General features: G+C 40.1%; 1 protein-coding gene across 1 annotated transcript in view; it reads right to left on the bottom strand.

The window, feature by feature from the left end:
- MAP3K3 (mitogen-activated protein kinase kinase kinase 3) overlaps positions 1 to 18,771 on the bottom strand; it is a 30,591-nt gene extending 11,820 nt beyond the window's left edge. Inside the window, exons 1-8 of the mRNA XM_029085126.1 lie at positions 18,655 to 18,771; positions 18,198 to 18,287; positions 15,102 to 15,142; positions 11,080 to 11,179; positions 9,673 to 9,786; positions 6,142 to 6,262; positions 2,152 to 2,285; positions 1,398 to 1,471 (exon numbers count right to left, since the gene is read on the bottom strand). Of these exons, the coding sequence (XP_028940959.1) occupies positions 1,398 to 1,471; positions 2,152 to 2,285; positions 6,142 to 6,262; positions 9,673 to 9,786; positions 11,080 to 11,179; positions 15,102 to 15,142; positions 18,198 to 18,287; positions 18,655 to 18,750 (770 nt within the window). The 5' untranslated portion in view covers positions 18,751 to 18,771. The remainder of the gene's footprint in view (positions 1 to 1,397; positions 1,472 to 2,151; positions 2,286 to 6,141; positions 6,263 to 9,672; positions 9,787 to 11,079; positions 11,180 to 15,101; positions 15,143 to 18,197; positions 18,288 to 18,654) is intronic.
- Positions 18,772 to 25,661: the final 6,890 nt, after the last annotated feature.

Below are 25,661 nucleotides of genomic sequence, written 5' to 3'. Positions count from 1 at the left end.
AAATATCTTCTAAGGGGGGAGGATATATTTTTAGGAAATTAAGTTTCTCACTGGTTTGTGACCCAGTGCTTCATTCAGCCATGTGAAATGGAAGGTTAAAATCAAGGATAAGAGGAAGAGCAGAACAGGGTACCACTTGCAGCATACTGCTCACAGGACAGCAGAGAATGGGGACCACTGTCCGGGGTGGTTTATCATGAGTGGGAAGAGTTCTTCTCATGAAACCTTCCGTGCACTTTCCTCTCTACAAGCAGCAGATGAGCATTACCACAAAAGTTGCTTACAACACTGATCCCTTGCCTTTCTCCCCAATAAGCAGGGCTCCTCAGGCAAGCCTAAGTACGGCCCCTAGTTTGGCAGAAGGCCTTTAACATCTCTTAAGAGATTACACAAACTCAGTCTGTGCCAAAAGTATGCTATTTGCACTTTTTTTTTTGAAATGGAGGGAGCCTGATACAGCTTTCAGACTCCCAAATGAGATTCCTTTCCTACACAAAGAACAACAGTTTCCCCAGATAATGCCCATTCTTACAAGGAATAACCAGAAAGGCTTTTTTGCCCTGTCCTCTACTTCAGGCAGGGAAAAGTGAGAGAAGGACAAGTAACAAATTAGCAATGTCCCCATCCTCAAATAAATTAATGCATGCATGCACACAGGTTAACTGTGAGTGCTTCTTTGCAACTCCATGGACTGGAGGAAGTGAATGGCTACAAAACCTAAACTCAAGTGTTTGACATAAAAGCACATACAGGAATCAGCTTGAAGGAATCTTAAGAGCATGCTGAAGCCAAATATTACAGGTGCTGAGAAGCCATAGTTGCTATTCAAGTTGATAGGATCTAAGGCTGCCCACCAACACCTCAAGCAACACCAACAGCAAAGAAAGAGAAGAAAAAAGATCTGGAGCATCAGACTGTGACAAACTCTTCATCAAAGGAAAAGCCCCTCTATTTACCTTTGGAATTAACATTCTATCTTGCAGGACACAGGAATCTAATGTAATGGTATATTTCTGTAACCTCAGAATAGGTTGTTTTTTGTTGTTTTTGTTTTTTGTTTTTTTTTTTTAAATGAACAAGTAGAGCCTTGTCTAAAAGAGATTTAAATACCCTGCAGCCAGATGTACTCCGAGTCTAGGCTCCACACAGACAGCACGCTTTACAACTTTGTATTTATAACACAGAGCTACTGAAGCACCAGTTTGTTGGTGTATGGTTTTGCCAGAAAATAAAGCAGCCTTAAGATGTACTTCTAAGAAATATATTGGGATATAGGTAGGAAATAAGTTCCTATTTCTCTCCAAGAAAATTTATGAGATGGAAAATAGACTTCTGCATAAATACAACTGGCATTTCAATTTCAGCATGTAAGTTCCTACCAGCTTGTACATTTGTACCTGTCTGCTGACCTGTCCAAGGACTGACAGCTTCCTGACACCGAGTTCTCAGCACTGCTTAAAGGGTCCAGCATCTGCAACACAGAAATCACATGGCAACATCAGTTCAGTTTAATGCCTAAAAGAGGCTGTGCAAGAGGATCAGAGTCCACTACTGCTTGCCATGAGGACGTCCACATGAAGAAGAGAGTCTAAAGCTATTTAGAATGTACATTTTTCCTTCATCTTCCACAGAAATCCTTAAGGACATAGCAAATTTGAGACATTGCTTTGGGCATCTGAAGGACTCTGCTGTGAAAATTAAAAGTTTAAGTCAACCTTGTGCTGTGTTTTGATCCCAAGTGACTTGGGATCAGAAACAGCCTCCGCTGGTGCTACTGCATTGCTGCCTCCACCTGCAAGTTGCCCTTTGGCCTTACTTCCTACTTTTCTGAATGGAAAGTGCAGTTTCAAATGCAAGAGGGTCACACAAAGCTGGTAATAGGAAACCTGAGCATACATGTGTAAGCTACTCGTTCAGAGGTGGAGACAATGCCCACCATACATGCTTCTGGCAGTCCAACAAAGGCTTGGAACTTGCACAACTACAAATAAGTTTGAAGTACAGTTTAAATGAACAAAGCAGCAGCACCAGTAGGTGATAATATACTGCAGCTAGTGAATATTCCAGAGTGATAAAGAGGGCTCAGAGAGCAGCAGCCAGTTCCTTTTAGCAGCTGGACTTATTTTTTCTCACTCTAATGCTCATACTTACACACTGTTCATTAGTTTCTGGGATGAATTCGCCTTCACTGTTGATGCTGGTGTAGGAACCTTGCCGAGCAATGCGCTGTTGCCTCTCTGGAACATACCCAGGAGGTGGTGAACTTCGGCCTGTGTTCTGGGAACCTGGGCCAGAAAGAAGGACATTTTTTTATATTTATGAATGTTATGGACATTTTTTATATATTACTGAAATGAAACTGCACATAAACAAAATCCAAATATCCACCTCTAACGCTAGACCTCTATGATCACAACAACTCTGGAGTGAACTTTATGGTCTGGACAGAAATGGAACCAGGAGGTGCCATGTCAAAAAGCAAATTGTTCAACAAGCACCTGTACAGCCATTTTAGACACTGCAAAATTATTTGAGAAGCTTCTAACTGAGCAGTCATCTACTTCCATCCTCTTCTGCTCAACCTTCTGAGCATCATTTCAGTATCTTAGGGAAGGCAGAGGACCCTCCATTCCTTGGCTTTTGGGTATGAACTTCAGTTCACTGCTAATCTCCACTGAACACTTGTCAGGGCAACCAATATTCTGTCTTGATTATAAGTTTGCCTCAACAAGTATCATTTACCTCGAGCGGCAGCACTAATCCCTGCTAGTCATCATCAGCTGAGATAATTTTACTGACACTGAGCAATTTCAGTGTCACGTGGGAGCACTCTTACCTTTGTAAATAACTCCAAAAGTTCTGTTGTACTGAGTGAAAAATGGAACTGTATGACTAGTTTGGGTGAAAACACATGGAGGGAGATTCTGCAATTTCTGTTAATTAGAAGAGATAGCAGCTAGATGGACAGAGAATATATTTAGGAGCCAAAGGATAAGAAAAACATTTTACTCATCTGTTAACAGTATTACCTAAAGAGTTTCTGTTGTGCTACCTACTAAGAGAAACTTTGTCCCTAGGATTTATTTTTTTCCTTGCAGATCTCAAAGATGATGAAGACACTTTAGAAACAGGAAGACACAAAATCCCTTTTTGCAGTGATCTATCCACCTACAGTTCCCACCAAGCCACACTGTGAGCTCCAAGAAATGCTGTGGTCCAGCCAATCTACTCAAGGTCACCCATGAAGTCAGAGATGGTGTTTTAAGACCAGCTCTCAAGCTGTGCTCTTTACAATGCTGTCTTCAATTAAGTGTGTGTACACAGGTGCTATGAAAGATGGGTAAAGATCAGCAAATACTCTCCCAAGGAAAATATTTTCTACAGAAGTTATTGTAATAAAGAGTGAAGGCAAACACTTGTAGAAGTTAACTGCAAAACAATGCACACACCTTCCAGAGAACTGCAGAAGAAAAAAAACCCCAACGCTGGCATGGTTCAGAGTGCATGATGGGGTGAGCTACATGAAAAAAGAAAAAGAAATAATCTATTGCTTAGAGCTGCCACCTGATTTTCCGAATAGCTCTGCGGGGCTCACGTGACACTGCAAGCCAACTGGTGTGGAGATAAACAAGAGAGCGTGCTTTGGGGCTGCACTGAGTCACGGGAGCACACTTTCAATCTTTCCGATACAATGCCATGGTTGGCTGAAGGGAGCCCAAGTCCTGCTGGCATCGACCCAGCTGCTATTGTGGAAAGGCCACCATCACTGGGCAGGAAAAGGAAGTCGGCACTAAATCAATGTATATCAAAGGAAGTGAGTGGAAAAAACACAAGTGCTGCCAGAATGCTTAGCAACTTCTTTCTCAGGTTTTTTTTGTGTGTGGTTTTTTTTTGTTTTTTTAATAAATAAAAGTTATCTTTACTTCCAAACCTCTGAATTGGTGACAGCAGGCTTGAGGCTCATCCACTTTAGAAGACAGGAACTACACAGATCTATCTGTATCTGCATGCAAACAACTTTTGCTGAACTCTGCTTTCGACTTTCATTGCATGACGTGGTATGAATACGAAAGTCTATGCCTGAAGCACTAGGAAACAGGGATACAGTCCTTTTCCAAATCAATGATAGGAAAAGAGAAGGAAGAAGAAATTGATTCAAGACTGAGCTATTGCCAAATTACTATCAGACAGAACTGGAAATCTTCGGGATCTCTTAATAAGGTAACAGTGTGGTACTTTGATATGTTCAGAATATAAAACCAATGCTTTTTTGATTGATAAATGACAGGCTGATCAAAAAGCATCCATAAGCTGGGATAAGAGGAAAGAGTCTGTACAAATGGGATACAGCAGGGGCCCCTTATTACTATACAGTTTACCCATGACAGACACTCGGTGCAGTCTGTTAGCTTTGGCATCATTATTTGGATACCTTAGAATGCCAATAAAGGAGAAAGATTTTTTTTTTTTTTTAAATAAAATATTGTTGCCATGGAATTTGTCTGTGAAAAAAGAAACGTGGTGTTCAGACGTGCATGGATACTGCTGCCTTCTTCACGTGACTGAGGAATGTTGCTCTTTTTATGTATATTAAGTTTAAACTAGAAAGGATGGGAAAACTCTTTTTTGTCTCGATTTCAGTCACGTACTTCACAAGCTTTCAGCACTTCTTTGTTTGTTTGCTACTTTATAAAAGCAAACTGTACAAAAAAGGGACCAGCAGACTCTAGACAGGCTACAAACAGGTTTGCTAGACAAGTTTAGTATTGAGAACTACTGGTCTAGTTCTCAAGTTCTTCTCTGCTCAGCTCACTCTCCCAATTACCTTTGGTCAGAACAGTGTGGATCTGACTCTGGTTTAGACCCCCAATATGGAGACTGTCTGTTCTAGTTTAATTTGATTTATTATGTGACACTAAGATTTCCTTGCAAATACTAATCCAAAATCCTGTAGTGACTATGCCTCAGGTTTCCACAGCTAATGAAACTGAAGCACTCCTCTTCCACAGAGGGAGCTGTTTTAGAACTTTGAAACAAAACAGCTCTGACATTCCCAGCTCCTAGTACTGCCCTCATGATTTGCAGCACTTGTCATCTGAAGCATTAGGTCTGACAAGCCCTAAAATAGCTTTTGTAACAAACACATTCATCCTCTGCTTCTGTTTTCAGCAAAATTTAATTTTTCTCACTTCTAAAGCCAAAGTCATTCACACAGAACACCATCTTAGGCTCCAGCCTTCATACTGCAGATCCCTATTATTGCTCACCACCTTCTTGCTCTTTCACTGCTCACTGAATTTCACACCAAGGAGCCAGATTCTAAACAACAGTTTGGTTTTTTTGTTGTTTTTTTTTTGACCCAAAAGTCTTTGAAGCAGTTTTAGAAGTTTTAGTTTTTCCCCAGAAAAAGTTAAGGAGCTCTTCAACCACAGATTTGCACTGTACTGCATAGTTACACAGGGGATTATAACACAGAAATTGGGATGATTCAGACTAATCTAGCAGAGATAGAAGTCATAGAAATTACAAGAGTCTTACATGGACCTTTCCACTAAACATGAGTTCACTAAGCTAACAGAAAGACAAAGGTACATATCACTCTGACTCTTCTTACTGTCTTTTGTGCTGCTGTGCCAGTCACTTATGATATCAGCCTTGTGCTCTACTCATCTGGTAATTATGAGAGTGAAAGGTTAGGGAGCTCAATATGTAGGGGCACTGTTACATATGCAGTGGCAATTCCTGTGCTACTAGTAAAATGCTGATTACAGGAGTGAGGACAGATTCCAAAACCCAACATTAAAAAAAAAAACCCAAACAAATCTAGGTTTCATGAACTGAAATTGCCAATCTAAATAAAAAACTTAATGGACTCACGTAAGCTTTCCAAATTTCTAACCTCAATGAATCTGGCTTTAGGACATCCCCTTTAGCAGCTCCTCAGCTGTTTAACAACTTAGTAAGGAACTTTGAAACATTCTATTGTAAACACATTAAGAGCTTTTGAAAATGAACTGCCTTGTCCTAGAATAACCTTTCAATTTCTCATGGCTTTCATAAATGCTGTACCATAAACACTAGTGTCCAAAAGATACATTTCACAAAAAAACAAAGACAAGCAGAAGTGGCAAAAATACTCACTGACAGACAGATGCCTACTTCTGGGTTCTGGCTGCTGATAGGGTGTGTTCACATCCCCCACAGATTGGGAAGTTTTAATCCTGACTTGTTTGGGCAGTCCAGAATGGGGTGAAGAACTGGTCTGTTGGGTAAAATGAAAAAATAAAATAAAATAAAATGAGACTAAGGAGCTCAAGCAGTTTGGCCACAGTTTCAAAAATACCATTATGTTTAGTAACAAGAAAGTAGCTGAGAAATAGCTCTAGAGCCTGTGATCTTATTAACTTCACAGAACACAAACAAGAAAGGCAGCAAAAGAGTAAGCTTTACAATTATTGTGTAAACCAGGAGTCAAACAACTAGAGCCTGCTACCCTCCAGCCTCAAATCAGGAGGAATGCAGGATTTACAAGTCTCAATGTTTGTCTTCCATTAGCAGCTACCTATGAAATCAACAAGAAGGGGCTGATACCACTCACTGAGACCAGACCGGAAGAACCTACAATTTCTATCAGCTACTTTGGTTAGCAGAGATAAATTACACATCTTGCTCTCTTTCAGAAGCAGTGAGATAGCAACTTGACTCTCCAAGAATCTTTAAAAAGTAACCTGACAACTCACACTAAGTGAAAATAAATTCTAGAGAGTTTAAGAGCACAAAGAGTCTGGAGATGCCAACATGAACACTATGTTGCTTTTATTCATCCTTTCCTGAATGTAAGACATCATCTAATTAAAGAGCATTTTTCCACAATGCCTTTATCTCATTCAAAGCAGGAAGAGGAATGACAGGAGACATGTCAAAGGACTTCTCCCTGATTTGTTGAGAAAGGTGGAAGGGGTAACTCCAGCACGCTCTGTAGGAAGAGGAACTGCAGGATGAGTTTACAACTTACGGCAGGAGGATGCTGCCCAGGAGAACTGTTGACCTCCTTGTGCAGCAGTTACACACAGCTCTGCCAGGAGAAACTGCCAGGCCACTTCAGACTGCAGAGGGTGCTCGCTTGGAAATATTTAGACTGCAGCTTTAGGCATCCAACACCTCTGTGCTCTTTCCATGGATGATAAAGGGAATGTGAGCTCTTAACACAAGACTGACTAGGACACCAACAATCTGAGGATGGTGCACTAAGGTCTGAACATATGAAATACTGTGAACTTCTGACCTCCCCCAAGCAAGTGAGATCCTCTGCATGTCAAAGCAGGTGCTCAATACTGGTGGACACTCAATTTTAATCTTGTTGTCCCAAAGTACCTAGTTTTACAAGAGGATATAATAGTCCTTTCCTCTTGTGTGTTACACAATTTAACTAATACTTGTAAAGCACTTATTGAGATGAACATAACCAAAGAGACTCCAAGGAAATTAATTCTGTCTTCTGAAAATTATTTGAATATGACTGGCAAACCATTTGGACACAATCACTTACCCTTGCACAGAGTAAGGAGGGAGCCTGATTTAAATTACATAAACTCTACTATGAATAGATTCATGGGAGCTGAATAAAGGGTGCAGAGGTCACACCATTTATGTGGATGGTCTAGCTCTAGGTGTTCAACTTAACCAGTTCTTCCCATTAGTTTCCAAACACAAAGAAAGAAGTGAGCTGCTTGACAAACGAAAAGCACAAATGAGCCACAGAAAGAGGCATAAGAAAATTAATATAAACGGTCTTGACAAACACAGGCTCTCGGTACTAGTCACACAGCTACTGCTGTAAAGTGAATTTGTTTTATATACATATTTGTGCCAAAGTCACGGCATTACCTTTCTATCCCCAGAAAAAGAAAAGAGCACAACCAAAACAAAATCTGCATCCTGTACTTCAGGAAAAATAATGCTTCCCGCTCCCTCAGTGGGATGAGATCATGCAGCTAAGAAACCTCCTTCAGACTTGTGGGCTTTTGCTTTATCACATGTAGGGCTCTCTCCTGTCAGGCAACTCAGAGCTGAAGAGGAAGTCGAAGGAGAGGGGGGGAAACAGTGGCACTTACTGAAGACTTCACTGTTTGTTTCTGCTTTGAGCAAAAGAGGAAAAAACAGCTAATAAAAGGACAAGACCACAGTACTGGCTGGTGGTTGGTGTAGGGATGAGATTTATTAAGTGTTTACTGTAGGTGGCTTATATAAAGTTTAGATAGTATCATTTAACATCTGATTTGCAGTCTGAAGACACTGAAATTAATAGAGGGCTCTAAAAGAGGATTGTTTTACTGTGTTATACCAAAAGTTGAGGTCACCTTTTACAGACTATTTCCTGACAACACAGAACAAAGTCTGACTACACCAGGTCAGACCAAAGACCTTCTTGCCAAGTATTGTCTCCAGAACAGCCAGTAACAAATGCTCAGGGAAAGGGCATACGACAAGGAACAGCATCATCCTCTCCCACACCTTTCCAGCTTTTGGCATCCAGTCATTTGGGAAAGGGCTGTTAACACTCCTGAAAGTTTTTGTATTTCTATTAACATGGATTATCAAATTAAAAAATAGCAAGAGGTATATTTAAGTTCTCCTGACAGTTCCAAGAATTACAGGTGTGATTATTTCAAAAGTTTGAGCTCACAGCCTGCAGAACTTGAATAGGGATGAACATTTGAGACGGGCAAGCTACTGCCAACAGAGCTTTCAAGACAGGGTAGCCTTGTGTGTCACACTCTTCAAGATAATTTGGTAATTTGCAAATAAAATATCGAAGCTATCAAGGTCTTTATCTTGAAAAGATATATGACTTTAATTCTGAAAAAAACAAGACATTGGTTAAATGAACAAAGTTCTCCAGTCAGAGATCAGGAATAAGGAAAGCTTCTGACTCTTTTTGCCCTCTTCAGCTCACAGTTTGATTCACTGTCCAAAATGGGCAGCTTTGGGAGCTTGACTTAAAAGACTTCACATGTTATGATCTTTTCTGATGAGCACTGCAAACTACATTGACACTTACTGCCACAACCACCTGTGGTATAGGAAAGTGAACCAAGACACAATCAAATTCATCTTAGATGTGAATACATCATTATTAGCTAAAAGCAACTTAGTTTCTACAGAGTAAGGCTGGATTCAATACATTAAGTTAGAGAACTGAAAAAATCACTGTGAGATGTCCTTGGAACAGGACATCAGGAAAAAAAAGTGCTAATAGCTTGTCTTCAAGGACAGCCTGTGTTCTCTTAAAAGGCAAGATAATTACACGCACTTTCAACACTGTGCTATTAATCAAAGGTAAAAAAAAAAGTTCTTTGCAAACCAAACTCATTAAGTGTTTTCTGAATACAGTCATTGGGTACTTGATATAAAATGGCCTTCATCAAAATGGCCTTTATATCAAAAGCTGGAATGTTTTAGTCCCTGCACAGCTGCTGAAGCCAGGGAAGGAAGAAAAAAAAGGAAAAAAAAGATACCTATAGCTAAACTAAAGCAAAGAGGACAAACATTTGCAGCTCTGAAGAGTGGTATTACTAATTCCTGTTACTCTCAGATAAGGCTACCATCATGTTTCAGAGACTTAAGGGTAAAAATCTTAATTTTACTGTAGTTACAGAAATTGTTACCTACATGGTTCCTGTCCTGAGACAGCAATAATATTCTAAGGCTTTTCACATTAGAGCTTCGGTCTAAGAGATCTACTGCTTTATCCAGGTCATCTTGATTTTTCAAAGGAATAGACAGCTGCAAAATAAAGAACAGGAAAAGAAGTCATTAGGAAAGACAGAAAAAATAAGTCTACTTCCACAACAGGTATTTAACTAACATTAAAAAAAAAAAAAAATATAATTGGAATATAAGATAGGATTTTGGTGCTCAATTATTCCACAAATTTTCATTACAATACTGTCTTACTGTCCTTTTTAACAAGGTTTTCCTTCCATGCCATGAGAGAAATGGCTGACCTTATGCAAATTTCTCTAAGGCAACAACCACAAAAATATTAACTGCTACCTGAATTTGTTGATTGCAACAAACCAGAGACACGCCCCTGACTCCCATCGTCTCATAATACTTCTGATCCAGACTTAATGCAAGTGAAAACTGGGTTTCATATAGAGACTAGTACAAAGACTAGGACTTTGCAAACAGGAATCAAAGAAGAATTCAAAACTTGCTAGTAAGACCCCATGAAATTATGCTCAGACACCATCTATTCTACAGCCCACTCACAATTCTAAACGTGAATGTTATTAACACTGAAGAACTAATTTAATTTGTGTTTGACTCCTACTGGTGAATGGGGTTTTGCCTCTCTCTCATTAGGGATGCAGTCCTGAACAGTGGGAGAGCAAAAAAACCAGCAAGGAAAAGTCAGAGTGTCCAGAGTGAGAAAGCCAACAAAATACTTTAAATTATTACCATGGACTACCCAGTTCCTCAGAGACGAAGGCTATTCCCCATGTCACACTCGTTTATCAATGACAGTGCCCGCAGTCTCCCTAGAGCAGCTCATACCAGAGAGCCTCCCCCTGTTCTCCAACTACAAGCTGGGCAATAAAGCAGAGAGTGTTGCAGGCAGCAGGAGGTAAATGTGTTACCAATAGCTGGATGGCTGCTGCTGGTCAGCAGTTAGACAACACAAACAATATGGACTCTGCAATCAGGCAGCCAAAGAAATGACTCTGGGACTGCCTGCAGTCCTCACACCGTGTACACACCGGCCTCTAACAGTTGCTTTCAACAGTCAAAATACTTCAAATACCTTTTTTTTTTTTTTTAACTTCCCCAATAGAATCCCCCAAACAACACCAGTATGAGGAAGCAAGATGCTGCTGATGTCTGTACAGTAACATCAGTGTGATGTTTTGTCAGCTTCAGCACGTTTTCCTCTGGAGCAGAGTGATTCAACTATGGGTCATATTAGAGGAAAGAACTGAAAATAAAATGTAAGGGCACAGAATTTGGGATGGGAAAAGGAGGTGTCATCCAGAGAGAGTGTTACAAGTTCTGAGCATTGATAACAACACTCTGTACCTCATTATTCATGTAGTGGAGATCCAGTGGCTGGCCAAAGGCTGTTTTCACTTTCTGTTGCACATCTTCATATCGCACAGGACGGACAAATGGGATAATTCTGGAAAGAAAAAGAATCACTGATTGAATTCAGAGATATACGTGGCAATGCAATCAAATAAGATGTCTGAATCATTAAAACCACATTTGAATGTTCGCCTTTCATCCTCAAGTAGGCAGTGACCCTTTTTAATTTGAATTGATATTCATTATTTTAGCAAGGAATTCTTGATCTCTAGTCCATTTCCAAAGGGTTTCTCAAAATGCAATATTCAGCTGAGGATTTCAAATAGAATGTCTTTGTCTCTAGATAGAAAAGTATTCTTTACTGAATAAATTTCTTTCACATAAGAGGATACAAATCTCCTATGCACTCTGGCTTAAAGAATACTGCCTCAGGCACAAAACACAAACACATTCAGTGAGAGCAGAATTAAAAGCTGCAGAAAGCCCAAAGAACTAAAAAGTATTTAGTTTAACTACTCCAATATCTGAACTCACAACTCACTCCCTAAAAATCTCCAAAATGCATTTTCAACAAACATTCCCACAGCGAAGTTAGTCCTGAGCTCCTGAGGGAAGGCATCAGCAGGAGGACACAAAGGAAATCTGAAAACCCTCTTTCCCAAAGGTGGTCTGTGACGTTAGCCCCCTGCATGCTCAACTCCAGCATCTCCAAACACCTGAATCACAGACTCACTACATTGTCTCTGCAGTTATCCTTCTTTGCAACACAGCAGGGGCTTTTTCTCAAGAGCTGGAGTCAAATCTAACTGTAACCATGCACCCGTTTGTCACTCACAGCTTGCTTTATTTTAAAAAATTGCCCCTTTTAAAAAAAAAAATCACAGATGCCTAATAGATAAAAACTGAAATATTGCTTCAGTTGTAACAGCAGTGGCACAGCTGACTTTCAATAATTTAGAATATTCATATAAAATACAATATTCATATAAGGCAGATCATTCTCATACCCTTATGCTTCTTCATATGTATGGGCACCTTCACCAACTGACACACAAAATATGCACAGATGTAAATTATTCTCATCACTTTGTCTAAGCCCAGACTTGGTGACACACTAAACCCCCAGTTCTAGCGCTCAACTGTTCCCTTGCCAGTTGAATGCCCGGAGTTTTAGACTCACACACACAAACAGCCTCAAATAATCCAAAATGGCAACAGGCACAGCCGTCCTGGGGGAACCCTGCAGATCCTGTGGCACATACATGCTTTTCAGAAAATGACAGCATATTTTTCTTTGGTTTTATTACTCTTTTGCCTACCTTGGAATAGAAACTCTAATGCTTTAGGCAAAGGAGTAATATGAAGTTCCAGAAAAGCATCTAAACCTGTTTATTTTGGTGGAATGTTCTTCTGTAGCAAGTTGCCAAGTACTCAGAAAGTCGCTACCTTGACAGCTGTGGAAAAAGACGATTTTCACCCTCTTCAGATGAATCAGTGAGTAAAATATCCTGGATCAAGAACTGGAGGATTCAAATGTGAACTATAGTTTACAACCCACTATTCCAACAAACCAAGGATGTCTACTGCTCAGAAACCCACTTTTCATCTCTCTGCTGCACGAGGCCCAGATGGTTGGTCATTCCTGCCTTCGGGCTCCTGCAACCAGACTTCTTGCCATCTGCTTCCATGTGCCATGAGACCATGTTGTGTCTCCACTACAAGTCAAACAGCTCTGGCAAGCTATTTGTTCTGAAAGCTATTAGACCACTTGGAGAGCTGCTTACCTCATTGCTGCACCTTGAAATAACCACTTCAGTATAGCTGAAATACCGCCCCAAAAAGCCTGATTATTAGCACCACGTTATAATTTTGCCATCAAGCAGGATGACCTGAAAGACCCATCTTGCTCATAGGGGGCAATTCTCTGAGTTCAGTGAAACCACGGATCACCTCTGAGGAAGCTCACATGAGTCTGTGCTCAACCCATGCTTTGGATAGAAGGCTGAGTTTCCACATCCATCCAGCCTGCTTCACCAGCACTCCACATCCTTTCGCTATACACAGCTTTTGTTTTAAATAGCACTAGTGTTAGTTGGCTTCCTTAGCCCCGTCCCAGGAAGGGTTCATCTTGCTACCAGACCTACAACATTCAGCTATTTAGATATAATTGTCCTTGTTAAAAAGCAGCCCACAATAACATTTTCTACATATTACTGAGAAACCCATCCATGAAATTATAGCACTCTGGCACTGTACAAATGTAATTTAGCTCTCAGTTGAGCTCAAGTCCCTTATAAAGGCTTCCATTCTACACTCAATGCATTAAAAAGCAGAGCTGTTCTCAGGTGCCACAAATTCTATTAGTTTAAAAACTCCGTGCACTCTTCTAACACAAAATCATGGGCTGCAGGGTTTAAGGAGCCCATTCCTGCCTGACCACCTTAAATATTTGTGGTTAGATCTGGCAGCTCCTCTGAAATCAAGCACACACACTTACATTCTCAGTGCAAGCTTGCTGTCTGTAACTGCATACCACTTTGGGAATGGGGAATTCAGGCAAGCGTAACCGCATAATTAGACTAACACACAATCAACCTTTTCATTTTAATGTTACTTCAGAAGAAAACCCTTTTTCCTCTCCTGAGCTCTGTGCCATCTTCAATGCACTCAGGCAGAAGATACACAAGATGATAGGACTGTGGTGACAAGATCTGGCTTCCGAGTTACCTTGTCCTAACATGGTATCACAAAAAATGTTGACATGTTGCACAGTGGCTCTGTTGTAATCCACACAATGCCTCTGGCACAGGAGAGTGCTGAGAAGATCTGGCTGACAAAGGAGGCAATAGATCCTAGCTATGATTACTTTTAAAATTTCTCCTACAGCACCAAAAATCAGGGTTCTTTTTAGTGACAGATTTCAAAGAATGCCTCTGCTCCTTTGTTTTAACAAAAATCCCTAAATTTAACAAAGGAGGATACTTGAGGAGAAGCTTAAGCAGCTCAGGCAGTAACCTTTGCTAGCAGCAGGCTGCTAGGATCACTACATACCACTTGCACTGTTGTACTATCAACATGAAATATACCTTTTATCATGAAACCGTGAACTACTACATGTTGAAAGTACTGCCTGGGATGGGAGAAACCAAGGGATTCTCATAGGATGTGTGTGAGGAACAGCACGTAAATTCATGCTTACAATCCAATTAATTTCTTAAAAAAAAAAAAAAAAAAAAAAAAAAAAAGGAAATTGGACCATAATATTAAGATCCCTTTTTCCCCTCAGTGAGACCTCAAGAGCAGCCTCAAAGAAGCTGCAAACAAGCTTGGAGCTTTCCTGTGTGTTCACAGGGCCACTGAACAGCTATAACAGTATCAAGAGCTCCTCTCAATTAGATGGCAGGTCAGGGGCTTTTTTAGACCTACTTTGAAATGTCCAGGTAAATTTTATCCAATACTGTAAACACTGAAAATGCTAATTCAGTTAATTCTGGGTTTATTTGTTTTTGGGTTTTTTTTAAAAGAAAGCATCTCAAAACCAAATATCAGAGGAAATAAGGAGGAGACTTTCAGATCAATAAAAAAAAAAATTCCTCCCTTGCTGTATCTGCTGCTCGGTCACAGCAGGACAGTGATAGGTCATCAGGAAGTGAGAAACTAGAAAAGAATGATACTAATCTGATCAGTTTCATTTGGTTTTAGTTAAATGAAACAAATAGGGAACATATCTGAAATAAGACTATCAGCCTGAATTTATTTCAAGCTGGACAGCTTTTTTAATATTACTGCAATTCACTTACAAATAAATGTTATGGGAATAAATCAAAGGAAAGCACTGTACAACACACTGATTTTTAAAAATAACCAAGTTGTGTGTGACCTGTTTGGCACTGCCTTTACTGTGTGTTTTTCATTAAGGAACAAGGCAAGTGAAGCCAACAAAATACGTAGCTTAAATTACTGATGACTAAATTATTCTACTAAGCAAATAACCAGAATAGCGAAGGCAGACTTACCGTCTTTCCCCGTTATGTTCAAACTTTATCCTTACATCATTCTGCAGAAGAAAGAACGAAAAGTTAGTTCACAATGAAAATCTGGCATCCATCACAGCACAGAAATGCATCATATTATGATTTTAAGGCCGAAATACAAAGCAGGTCAATTTGTGATTGCAGTAGGCATCAACTACTCAAAAGGCTCATCAGAGCACAAGTCTGATAACCTTCTCCACGGAAGCTGAAGCAGACTGTGGACCACAAGATGCTGACATGTGAACACAGAACCACAAGGAATGGAGCAATTGCTGAAGGAGAAAGAGAAGGAAAGGGGTAAAAACCAAGTTGTAATTTTTAATTCTCATTTAAACAGAGGACACCAAAATATACTTTAAGGAAAATGAATCCATCTTTCACACTGCACGGCAAAAATCTGAATTTGAGTCCAACTGCATATTCTTCTGAACTGAAGCTTATTTTCTTTGTGCATTCCCTAAGCAAGCATGTTTTCTTCTATGGTAAAAAAAGATACCTAGGAAACAGGCTACATTTTTGATTCTTAAGATACAGACTAAACATCTGCTTTTGCAACAATGCAGCCCCTGAAACTCAAACTATAAAGTTACAAACAAGTTACCTCTGTGTCATCATTTAAAGTGCAAAGGGGTCAGCACTCTTATCTGGCAGATGCTTAAAAGCACTGACTGTGCAACCTGAGCATTTCACTGTCAACTCAGAAGATGCGATGTGGCACGGAAGAGTCAACATGCTGAACTTTCATCTCTGGAGATCAAAGTTCAAATCCTAATTTAGGTCACAAAGATAAAAATAAAAGGGGAAAAAATCTGCTCTGATAAGACTCCATAATTTCTGCTGCACAATTTATGTGATTGGAATAGATTAAGCCATCTGTGAAAGCCTTAGACAATAGGCAATCATACATCTAGGAACTTAAAAAAAATGTGGCCAGGAAATGCTCTTTAGTTAGAGGAAGTATCTGGCAGGCTTAGTGGTCAAGAATGCAGTTCAAAGGGACCCAGGCAATCACTGCGAGTACACGGTATTCCTGCAGCAATGCTGTGGGTACAGAACTGATCACGACAAAGGAGCTTCCCAATCAGAGCGACAATCATCTGCAGGTGGGTAATTTACACATCACTTCACCAAAGATGTTTTCTCAGATGTGGGAAGAGAAAGAACTCGCTTTAGAATGACAGCAAAATGAAGCAAATTCTAGAGAACTCAATTGAACAGTAAAGGAAAAATATGCAGCAAACAGCACAGGAATAATAAAAAACCTACAAGAGATGTGCACCAGCCAACTACTGATGAAACAGCTGCTTCCTAGGTGTAATGTTGGAGGAATGATCCCTTTATATGAGGGATTTTCAGGGAAGGAAGGCTATACCAAGTAGCCCAATCTAAGGGAATTAAACAGGACTGTTTGGATTGAACTGAATTAAAGTTATTTTTCAGATTAAATTTCTGACCTCAAGATGTGGTTTAGTTCATGAAATGGCTAAGTGACAGAGCTCTCACCAGTTAAAGTAAGACAACACTAAAAGAATTTCAGGGATCTTTGGAAACCTTTCTTCAATTTGCTGGTACCTAAGCAAACTAAAATCTCTTTCTCAATGTCATTGCACGCTTCCAAATGTGTAATTTGTAACAAAGGGAAGGGGGGGATGGAATTTGGCACCTATCTCCTGATGACTTTTCCAAAAGGATCAGTCACTGTCTTATTTGTGTCTATTTTTCAAAGATCTAAGACAAGGTATTCAACGTGATCGTAGTGTTTACATTTCAGAGAGAACCTAGAGGAGTTAAATATCTAGTGCTGTTTCCTTTGAAAGCAGTCAACCTATTGCCTATAGAAACCACTTTTTAAAGCAACTCACATAAACTGTCCTAAGAGATGAGTACGAAATCAAATCCAAGTTGGGCGCTTCAGCGTTCCAGCTCTGGGATGCAGTATCATAAATAATGATTACAGATTTTGATTTAAGACAGCTCCGAATTTACATTTCAAAGTGATTTGGAAAGGATTTTGTACTATTCCATCTACGGATTTGTCCAGCACATTCGAGGAAATCCCAGATCCCAGCTGAACAAGTAGATTATGAGTAGACAAAGCATAAGAGACAGACATGAACTTTAAAGCCTGCTCCAAAAAGCTTAAGCCTGTAATAAGGGTATAACTGGAAAGAGTTATTTTACTGATATAGGTAACTTCTCCTGTTAACCTTAGTCTAATTGTAAGTAACTTGATTTAATTTTTTAATACAGTAAGGGACAAAGAATTCTTGACTGAAATTGTTGGTTTTGCATTCAGGTATTTCATTCAAATGATATGCAACATACACTGCCTGAGCAATACTACTCTGTCCTTTCTTTTTATCACAAAGTCAATGCAATAGTTTTATCTACGAAGAAAAGTCTTTAGCAATGTAGAATGAACCTAGAGAAACTTTATAAAGTATTGACCCTGCCGCTTACACCTTAGGAAAAGTTGGTGTTTTTTTGGAAAACAGATTTCACATCCCCATACTCAAATGAGGGTTAGTTTCATTCCTTTCTTCCTGTGACATATGACTGTGTAACTCCAGACAATCCTCCCTGTTAAGGACACTGCCTCTATTCAGACACCTGCCACTGGCACTTTCCTTTTCCACAAGGTTTATTACCATTTCACTAAAGCCAGTCCTTACAATCTCCTTCACTGTTCTTCTTGGATCAACTTCAGTTTGACTACCTTTCATCAGCACCTTCATTCTGTATTCACAAGCAGTTTGAATCATGGGGAAACCAGCATTAGTTCATTATCCATCAGACTGTTTTATGCAGCTTTAAACTGCAGCGGCCTCCTTTTGCATCAGAAATGGAAATACTTGTTTCCTTTTCATCATTACGCTTCTCAGTTCCCTGCTTTAAGTATTATTTCCACTACAATGAAAAGTGCATCTTACTGCTACAGCATGATAGAGTCAGTGAAAAAAAGCTTTCCTGGCCTCCTACACCTGCTTAAATGAATTCTATAAAGGTCACTGCATATAACTTTAAAACATGCTCCTGATTTCTAATTGCTAATATTGAATAGGAAACCAGTTTGCTTACCGGAATTTTTTTTTCTTCCACTGCAGAGGCACACTGGTTTGTTATTGCAGGGCTGCCCAAGAGGGGTGGACTGCTGGCATTGTGTTTTTTCTTTAAAAATAATAAAGTCATTTTGTAAAAAAAATGATAATATGATTGTGAAACCAGAAAACCACTTGGTAAACTTTTTAGCTAATAATCTCCACAGACCAAACCCCACCAAAAACATGCATGGGAGGAAAGGAGAATACTAAGAAGTTGCAAATTATCAAACCACACCCTCCCTAGTTCATAAAGGTAAGTAAATAAAAAAAGCTACTGTGTTGGCAACAGTCTGAACAAGAACAGGCAGGTAACCTATCCGTGATGCTTCAGCAATCAGAAACACAAGAGAGAAGAGAGGCAGCAGACCGGCTGTCAGCTCTGTCCCTTCTGCCTCCAGGTGACCATGTCAGGCCCTCACTCAATGGCCTATTACCTGTTTGTTGGAGTGAGCAGCGTCTTTATTCTTCATGGTATCATATCCAGTCAGTCTGTGACGTCGGCTCATCTGGAGTGCTACCAGGTCCTTCATGATGGACTTCAAGGCCTCTTGTTCATCTGTGATGCACAAGAATTTCAGTAGTAAGTTGCCTGAGTGGCTGTAACACTCCTGAGCTTGTCTTCTGCTGGCTCATAAAGAGACAATCCTTTTTAGGATCTTTGGAAATACACTATAATTTTATTTAGTCATAAAATGCCCAAAGTGAATTTTATATTGTAAAGTTATAAACAGATGGATAAATTTGAAGTCACTTGTCCAATGTTAAAAAATGATCTGGACATTGTAAAGTTCAGAATAAATATCCCTGGCCCCTGGTTCTGTTCCAAACGCTTCACAACAAACAGTACAACTTGGACAGATTTGCTAGATCATCACAGGTCATTTAGGAAGGGCAAACCGATGTGCTTCTGTCAAGGAAAACCCGGTAAGAATCTGTTCTTTCCAATTTTATATCCTGTTAACTTTGAATTCTTGCATGCTGGCGGAACAAACCATGGCCAGTAGAAAGAAAAATGAAAATCTGGGCAAGAAGTCATCTTAAGAATATCTCTGAATACAAAATCCACTTGTGCTGATTTCCCCAACACATTCCTCTCTTCCCCCAAAACAAGCTGATGGAACAAAGTTCAAACCATTTCATGAGACTTCAAGATCTACTGAACAGATTCAAACTGCACAGCATGAAGAATGCTGTCTGCTGGCAGAGTATAATACAGCAGGTTCACGTCAAGGCTTCTTGCAAACACAGGAAAATAAAAAAAACATGCATTGAAATATTTCTTGTACACACTAATGACTGCAAATGACTTTTTGAAGTAATTAGCTAAGATCCCTACTGTAACTAATATAAAGTGTTCTTCCATTGCTTGTTAGTTTTGAGGAGAGAAGTGATATTTAGCAGAACTTTGTATGAAGTCTAGAGAGAAAAAAAAGATGTAAAAGGAGAGAAATGTAGAGTAGCTGGGGCCGTGATGAATGCCAGCATGAAGTGTCTAAAATCTACTGAAGAGAATCCTTTGCTTTTGCAAGTGTAAGAGTCCTAAATTCCTTGATACTGCAAAAGTTAGAAAAAGCTGACATGTGAATTTTGGTTCCAAACAGGACTGCACCAGCTGCTTTGCTCCTAAGTGCTGTGCCATCAACGTACCAGCTCAGCACCAGACGCTGCCACTCAGAGGATGTGCTACTGGCACACTCGTGCCTCCTGGATTGCTGGGCTGTTGTCCCACACATGAAGATTCAAGAGTTTTTAGGGATAAAGTGTTGGTTCTTTGGCAAATCATATGACCAGATAAATCCTTCCTGATACTGAAGCACAATTTAGGCATGAAATTTGAAGCAGTGATTAAATCAGTGAACATGCCCAGGAGAAGAATCTGCCCTTTCTAAAAGAGTCTGGTTGGACTTGACCACCAGTTTGGGACCACCAGTTGTTGTTTTTTTAGGGGATTTTTTTTGTTTGTTTGGGGGTTTTTTTGACAATTGGAACTTTTGGAAGCCATGTGAACCAATAAATGTGTAGATGAGGTTTATCACACCCTTACTCATGTGACAGCAACGCTTGATATGCTGGAGTCCCTCCATCTGCTCAAAGTCCTTAAGCAGAGGTCGCTCCAATGTGCTTGAATTGAAATAAGCTTTTTTGAAGCTGATTTGTAAATAACTGAAAGTTGATTTTAAAAATCCAGCACGGCTACACACTCGCTCTCAATTCACAGCACTGGTTTGGATGGGTAATGCCTTACATTTGGAAGTGTTGCCCTGGGAACAGCTGCTGTAAGTTAAACGACGGACTGTCTCGCATCTGTATTTCTCTGCAAAGAAGACTCATTGGGACTATTTGTTTCTTCAATTTCATCTCATGCATTTGTTCACGAGTGTCTCTCAATGAATCTTATGTTTTATGCAGAAGATTGGGTTCAGAATTCATCAATGTCTGAATAACAAACTAGGTTTTTGCAATGCTTAAAGATGACAGATGTGGAACACGTACAGCAGGGAGTGAACGCCACCAAAATTTAGAAGCAAAGAGAGAGGGAAAATTGATCTATTTGTAAAAGGACAACATCTAAAAAAGTCCCAGTCAGGACAAAAGTCACCCTGACATTATCTTTGCTACAACCAACAGTTTCTGCCCAAAAGGTCTGCTTTAGCTTTCTGAGAGCACTAAACTCTCAAGCAGAGGTACTTCCACTATGGACTACTAGAAAAAGAGAAACATCAAGCCCAGGTCAGAGTACAGAGAGGAGTGGAAAGAAATCTCCCAACGTATCTGCAAAAGGTGTTAATTAGAATAAAACTTTTTTAAAAAAAGGAGAGCAGTGCAGTGAAAAAAGTTACTTGAAAAAAGCCCAAATCAAAACCCACCAAATCTCTGCTGTCCAAGACAAGCCAAAGGAGACAATAACTACATTGTGGTAGCAGAGAAGTGAGAGTACTCCTTGAAATTCCAACTCTATGCAAAAGAAGCGAGGGGTATAAGTAACACAACCAAAGCAAGAGGTTGCTTTTTGAAAAGCACATCAGCCAAAGGAAATAATTGCTAGGATCTATCTCAGTACTAAGTAACCCCTTGTGGGAGGAAAACGTGACAAAAAACCCCGGTTGTGAGTGAAGTTAAAGTTCCAGGTAGCTAACAGCATAACTTTAAAAAAAAAAAATTGTTTCCAACTTTACATTTTAATGTTTAACCTTTTACCTTACTGGAGTGTCTCCATTTTACTCTTAATCCTTAATCTTGTTTGATATTAAGCACAGCCTTTGAGTCACCTGGCAGACAAAGACTTTTAACTTTGCACAACAAAATCTTAGAAATTATGGACTGGCTTATCCCTGGAGTGCCTACCACCCAAAACACGCTGCGAAGAACTGGGATACAAGTTTTCCACTACAGTGCAGTTTAGGTTTGGCCAGATACCAGGAGGATGAAGAGCAGCTTGTCTTGGCAGACAGTCAGGGTTCCTTTGGGCAAGAAGCAAAACAGCTATGAAAGCAGTTTATAGCTAAGCACTCACGACAAGAAATCAAGTCAATCAAAGAAGTCGTCTATGAATCAGAATTTGCATCTAAATCATATGGCACATCACTTGAAAATAAGGATCAATGGTTACCATGTGATGGTCACCATGTGATGGTCAGCTACAGGTGTTTGATCCCAAAGCCCAGCTGTGTATAAAGTCAGTGGGTTTAGTGTCTCATTTGTATGAGGAACCGAGCAAAGACAACATGAATCTAATCAATTATGTATCTCTTAATAAAGACTGTAGCTCAGCTCCACGGTGAATTTATTTATTAACTAAGGCAACTTGTGAATTTACAATACACTAAGACATTAAACGCTTAAGGGCAGCATCTGAACTCCATCCAGAGCACAGTGAGGTCTGTACCTCCCTCACTGTAAATTCAGTTTCCTCTGCAGACAAGTGCTAATGCTGAAATCTTACTCACATCCATGCAAAAAGGAGCACTTAATGCAATACCACAGGCTGACGGAACAACTTCAGGTGAATTTGAATCTTGCATTTCTTTGAGCAACCTGGTCTAGTGGAAGGTGTCCCTGCTGCTGGCAGGGGGGTTGGAACTGGATGAGCTTTAAGGTCCTTTCCAACCCAAACCAGTCTGGGATTCTCTGATAGGAAAAGCATGGACCTGCTGGAGCTAGTCCGGAGGAGACCACAGAAATGATGCGAGGGCTGGAGCGGCTCTGCTGTGAGGACAGGCTGAGAGAGTTGGGGCTGTTCAGTCTGGAGAAGAGAAGGTTCTGGGGAGACCTTATTGCACCTTTCTTGAAGGGGGCCTACAAGAAAGATGGGGACAGACTTTCTTTAGCAGGGCCTGTAGCAACAGCAAAAGGGGAAATGGTTTTAAACTAAAAGAGAGGAGATTTAGACTGGATACAAGGAAGATATTTTTTCCAATGAGGGTGGTGAGACCGTGGCCCAGGTTGCCCAGAGAGGTGGTAGAAGCTCCATCCCTGGAAACATTCAAGGTCAGGTTGGACGGGGCTCTGAGCAACCTGGTTGAAGATGTCCCTGTCACTGCAGGAGGTCAGACCAGGTGACTTTTAAAGGTCCCTTCCAACCCACACCATGCTATGATATTATACATTTTTAATAGCTATCAATTCCCTAATACCAAAACCCATGTTCTGTAATTCATTGCTATGCTGCTGAGGTAGGGAACAAAGGAGTATTTATCTTTTTAAAACATAAAATGAATGCCAAATATTGATCTGAATTTCTGCATGGAAAAAAAAGTTTCCATTTAGGACAGCATTGTGATGGATTTAACATCAAGAAGCATGAATACTTCTTTATTTCCATCAAAATAGAGGATTTCCATAGACTGACTTTAAAGAAGCACGTGCAGCAGCATCACATTAATCACACAATGAAAAAGTTACTACAAATGAAAACGAGCAATTTTTGAAGTGCACTGAGAGACCCTGTTTAACTCGGACTCCAGTAGGTCTGGGAAACACAGTTCTGCTTTGTGCGGGAAAGATGTTGTCCAGGAAATGCTTTTCATGTTTTAAAAACTACACTCAAGGATTTTTATAACATCGATAAAAGGGAACTGCTACTCACGGAGAAAGCTATTCCTCTCCATAAAGCATTTATTTCAACTAAGAGGTGGTTTAGGACACAGGTCTGAGCAAGTCAGCGAATTTGCCGTGGTAGAAATGGAAACAGTTTTGAAAAAAAAAAAATCAAAAAAAATCATGAAGTTCAAACAGAATAAAAGCATCTGCACATTGGTAAAAACAGGAAGTCTCTAAACCCCTATAAACCAGGATGCTATTTTATAGTGTGATAATAGAAGACATGATGCTGTATTTGTTCAAAATAAAGGAGAAAAAAAAAAAAGGGAAGAAATAAGCGTGTGTTTGTTACCAACCAAGTTGATCAGCAGGTCAAGGGGCAATGAGGACATTTCACAAGTGAGGTAGATAATCTTGAGTGAACGTTAAAGCTCTAAGAAAAGCTTTTGAAAAAGTTTAATTTTGAGACCTTCACTATGGACAGTCTTAACGGTAACAAAGTGCTGTTCTGCCCCATTTTTAGGAAATCACAAGTGACTTGGTTTGTAGCCTTCAAAGAAAAATCAGAGCTTATTTTCAGAGATATCTGGGGTACCTCTTCTCTCCCACAATTTAAAAAAAACCCCACAAAAGTTGGGATTTAAGCTGGTCCTAACCTGCAGGCTCAGCCCTGCTCCCCTCCCCGCAGCGCACCGGGGATGTCACTGTTGCCGGAGCCCGGAGCTCCCAGCTCGGCTATGGGTGCGTGTGTGAGCCAAGGGAAGGAAGTGACACAGGCAGGAAAAAAAGAGCAGATTGAGGGAAAGACTCAACCACAGCTGGGCCTGCAGCGAGTGTTTCGTCTGAGCCTGCCACACACCACCAGCCCAAACACCGCTCTCCCCTCCGCTTCCCAGTTAGAGACGTATTTCTCAGTATTAGAAGCAGGTTTCTGTACTTAAAATGCTGCTGAGGAGCTGTCTGAGGGAAATAACCCTCAGTCAGAGCCCTTCTGAGAGAGTCACCCTCTGTGAGCTTCAGCTGGATCAGGGCAGTTGTGACAAATCAGGATACCAAGCTCTTACCACCCCACGTATCTTGCAGACTAGTTTATGAAAAACAAGATGGAAGAAAAATAAAGAGTGTGATATGGCCTGTTATCCATTATTATTTAGATTTAGATCATTATTATTATTTAGATCATTAGATCAAATGATCACAACTGCCTCATGAATTTAGAGCTTCCCTAACACGAGTGATCTGTGAGGGTGGTGAGACACTGGCCCAGGTTGGCCAGAGACGCTGTGGCTGCTCCTCCCTGGAAGTGTTGAAGGCCAGGCTGGATGAGGCTTTGAGCAACCTGGTCTAGTGGAAGGTGTCCCTGCTGATGGCAGGGGGGTTGGGACTGGATGAGCTTTAAGGTCCCTTCCAACCCAAACCATTCCATGATTCTATCTGCTTGTGACTGTACCGTGATGACTCCAGCACAAGCGTACAACACCACGGTAGAGCGGTCTGTGGAAATTCTACCTTTTCATTTTGTACTCACGTGTTTACAAACAGGCATCCAACTGCCCTTGAAAAACACTTCTGTGGAAATCCAACTTCTTCCTTTTCAACTATTTTAAGCTTATGCACCATCTGGCTGGTAAAGATGATGAGAAGATATAGACTGATGCCTCTCTTTGTAAAAGAGAAATCTCCTGATGGATCTGCATGTATTTGTTGTATTTACAAAATCAAAGCAGAGTACAGAGGAAATGATGTTGCTTTGCTCTTGCTTTGAGCACTGTTTGCCACGCTTTATGAATTTATAATAGGAACAGAAGAACTAATTACACATAAAGACTAAAAAATAAAGGACAGTCTTAGAAAACTAAGCTCAGTTGTAGGGAAGAAACATTCAAGTGGTAGCCCACAAAGCAATGCAGCTCTGCACTTAAGACAGCAGTAGTAATTCCCTCGCCAACATGCAAATATGAGTAAGTTCATGCAAATATAAGTAACTTCATGCAAATATGAGTAAGTTCTTGTTTATAGCAATTAAAGTTTTAATTCTAGTACATGAGAGCCCTCTTCAAACTGAAAAGGGAACTGGGTAACACATAAGACCTCCAGAAGCAGTTTTTACACAGGACATAGAGTCCAAAAGAATTAATCATTCCAATTCAGTCACAGCAACTTCTGATAGCAAGATTTTACTCTCGGAAAAGAGTTTATTTAACTCCTCTGCTTGTTTTTTTCTGTGTTATTATCAGCGTTAAGTGCTGCAAACGAGAATTCAATTGAAGTTTCATAGAGAAAAAACCTATTTTGCCAGATTCCCCAAACGGCAATTAATACCACAGTGAAACACTTTCCCAATTAAGTTTAAGCACAATAAATTCCCGTCTCAAAAGAAACAACGTGATTCTTGGAGGCA

Source organism: Antrostomus carolinensis, unplaced genomic scaffold, assembly GCF_000700745.2.
Source record: "Antrostomus carolinensis isolate BGI_N321 unplaced genomic scaffold, ASM70074v2 scaffold32275, whole genome shotgun sequence".
Taxonomy (NCBI): domain Eukaryota; kingdom Metazoa; phylum Chordata; class Aves; order Caprimulgiformes; family Caprimulgidae; genus Antrostomus; species Antrostomus carolinensis.
The sequence above is the reverse complement of the archived record's forward strand: the minus strand, read 5'-3'. Positions and strand labels throughout refer to the sequence as shown.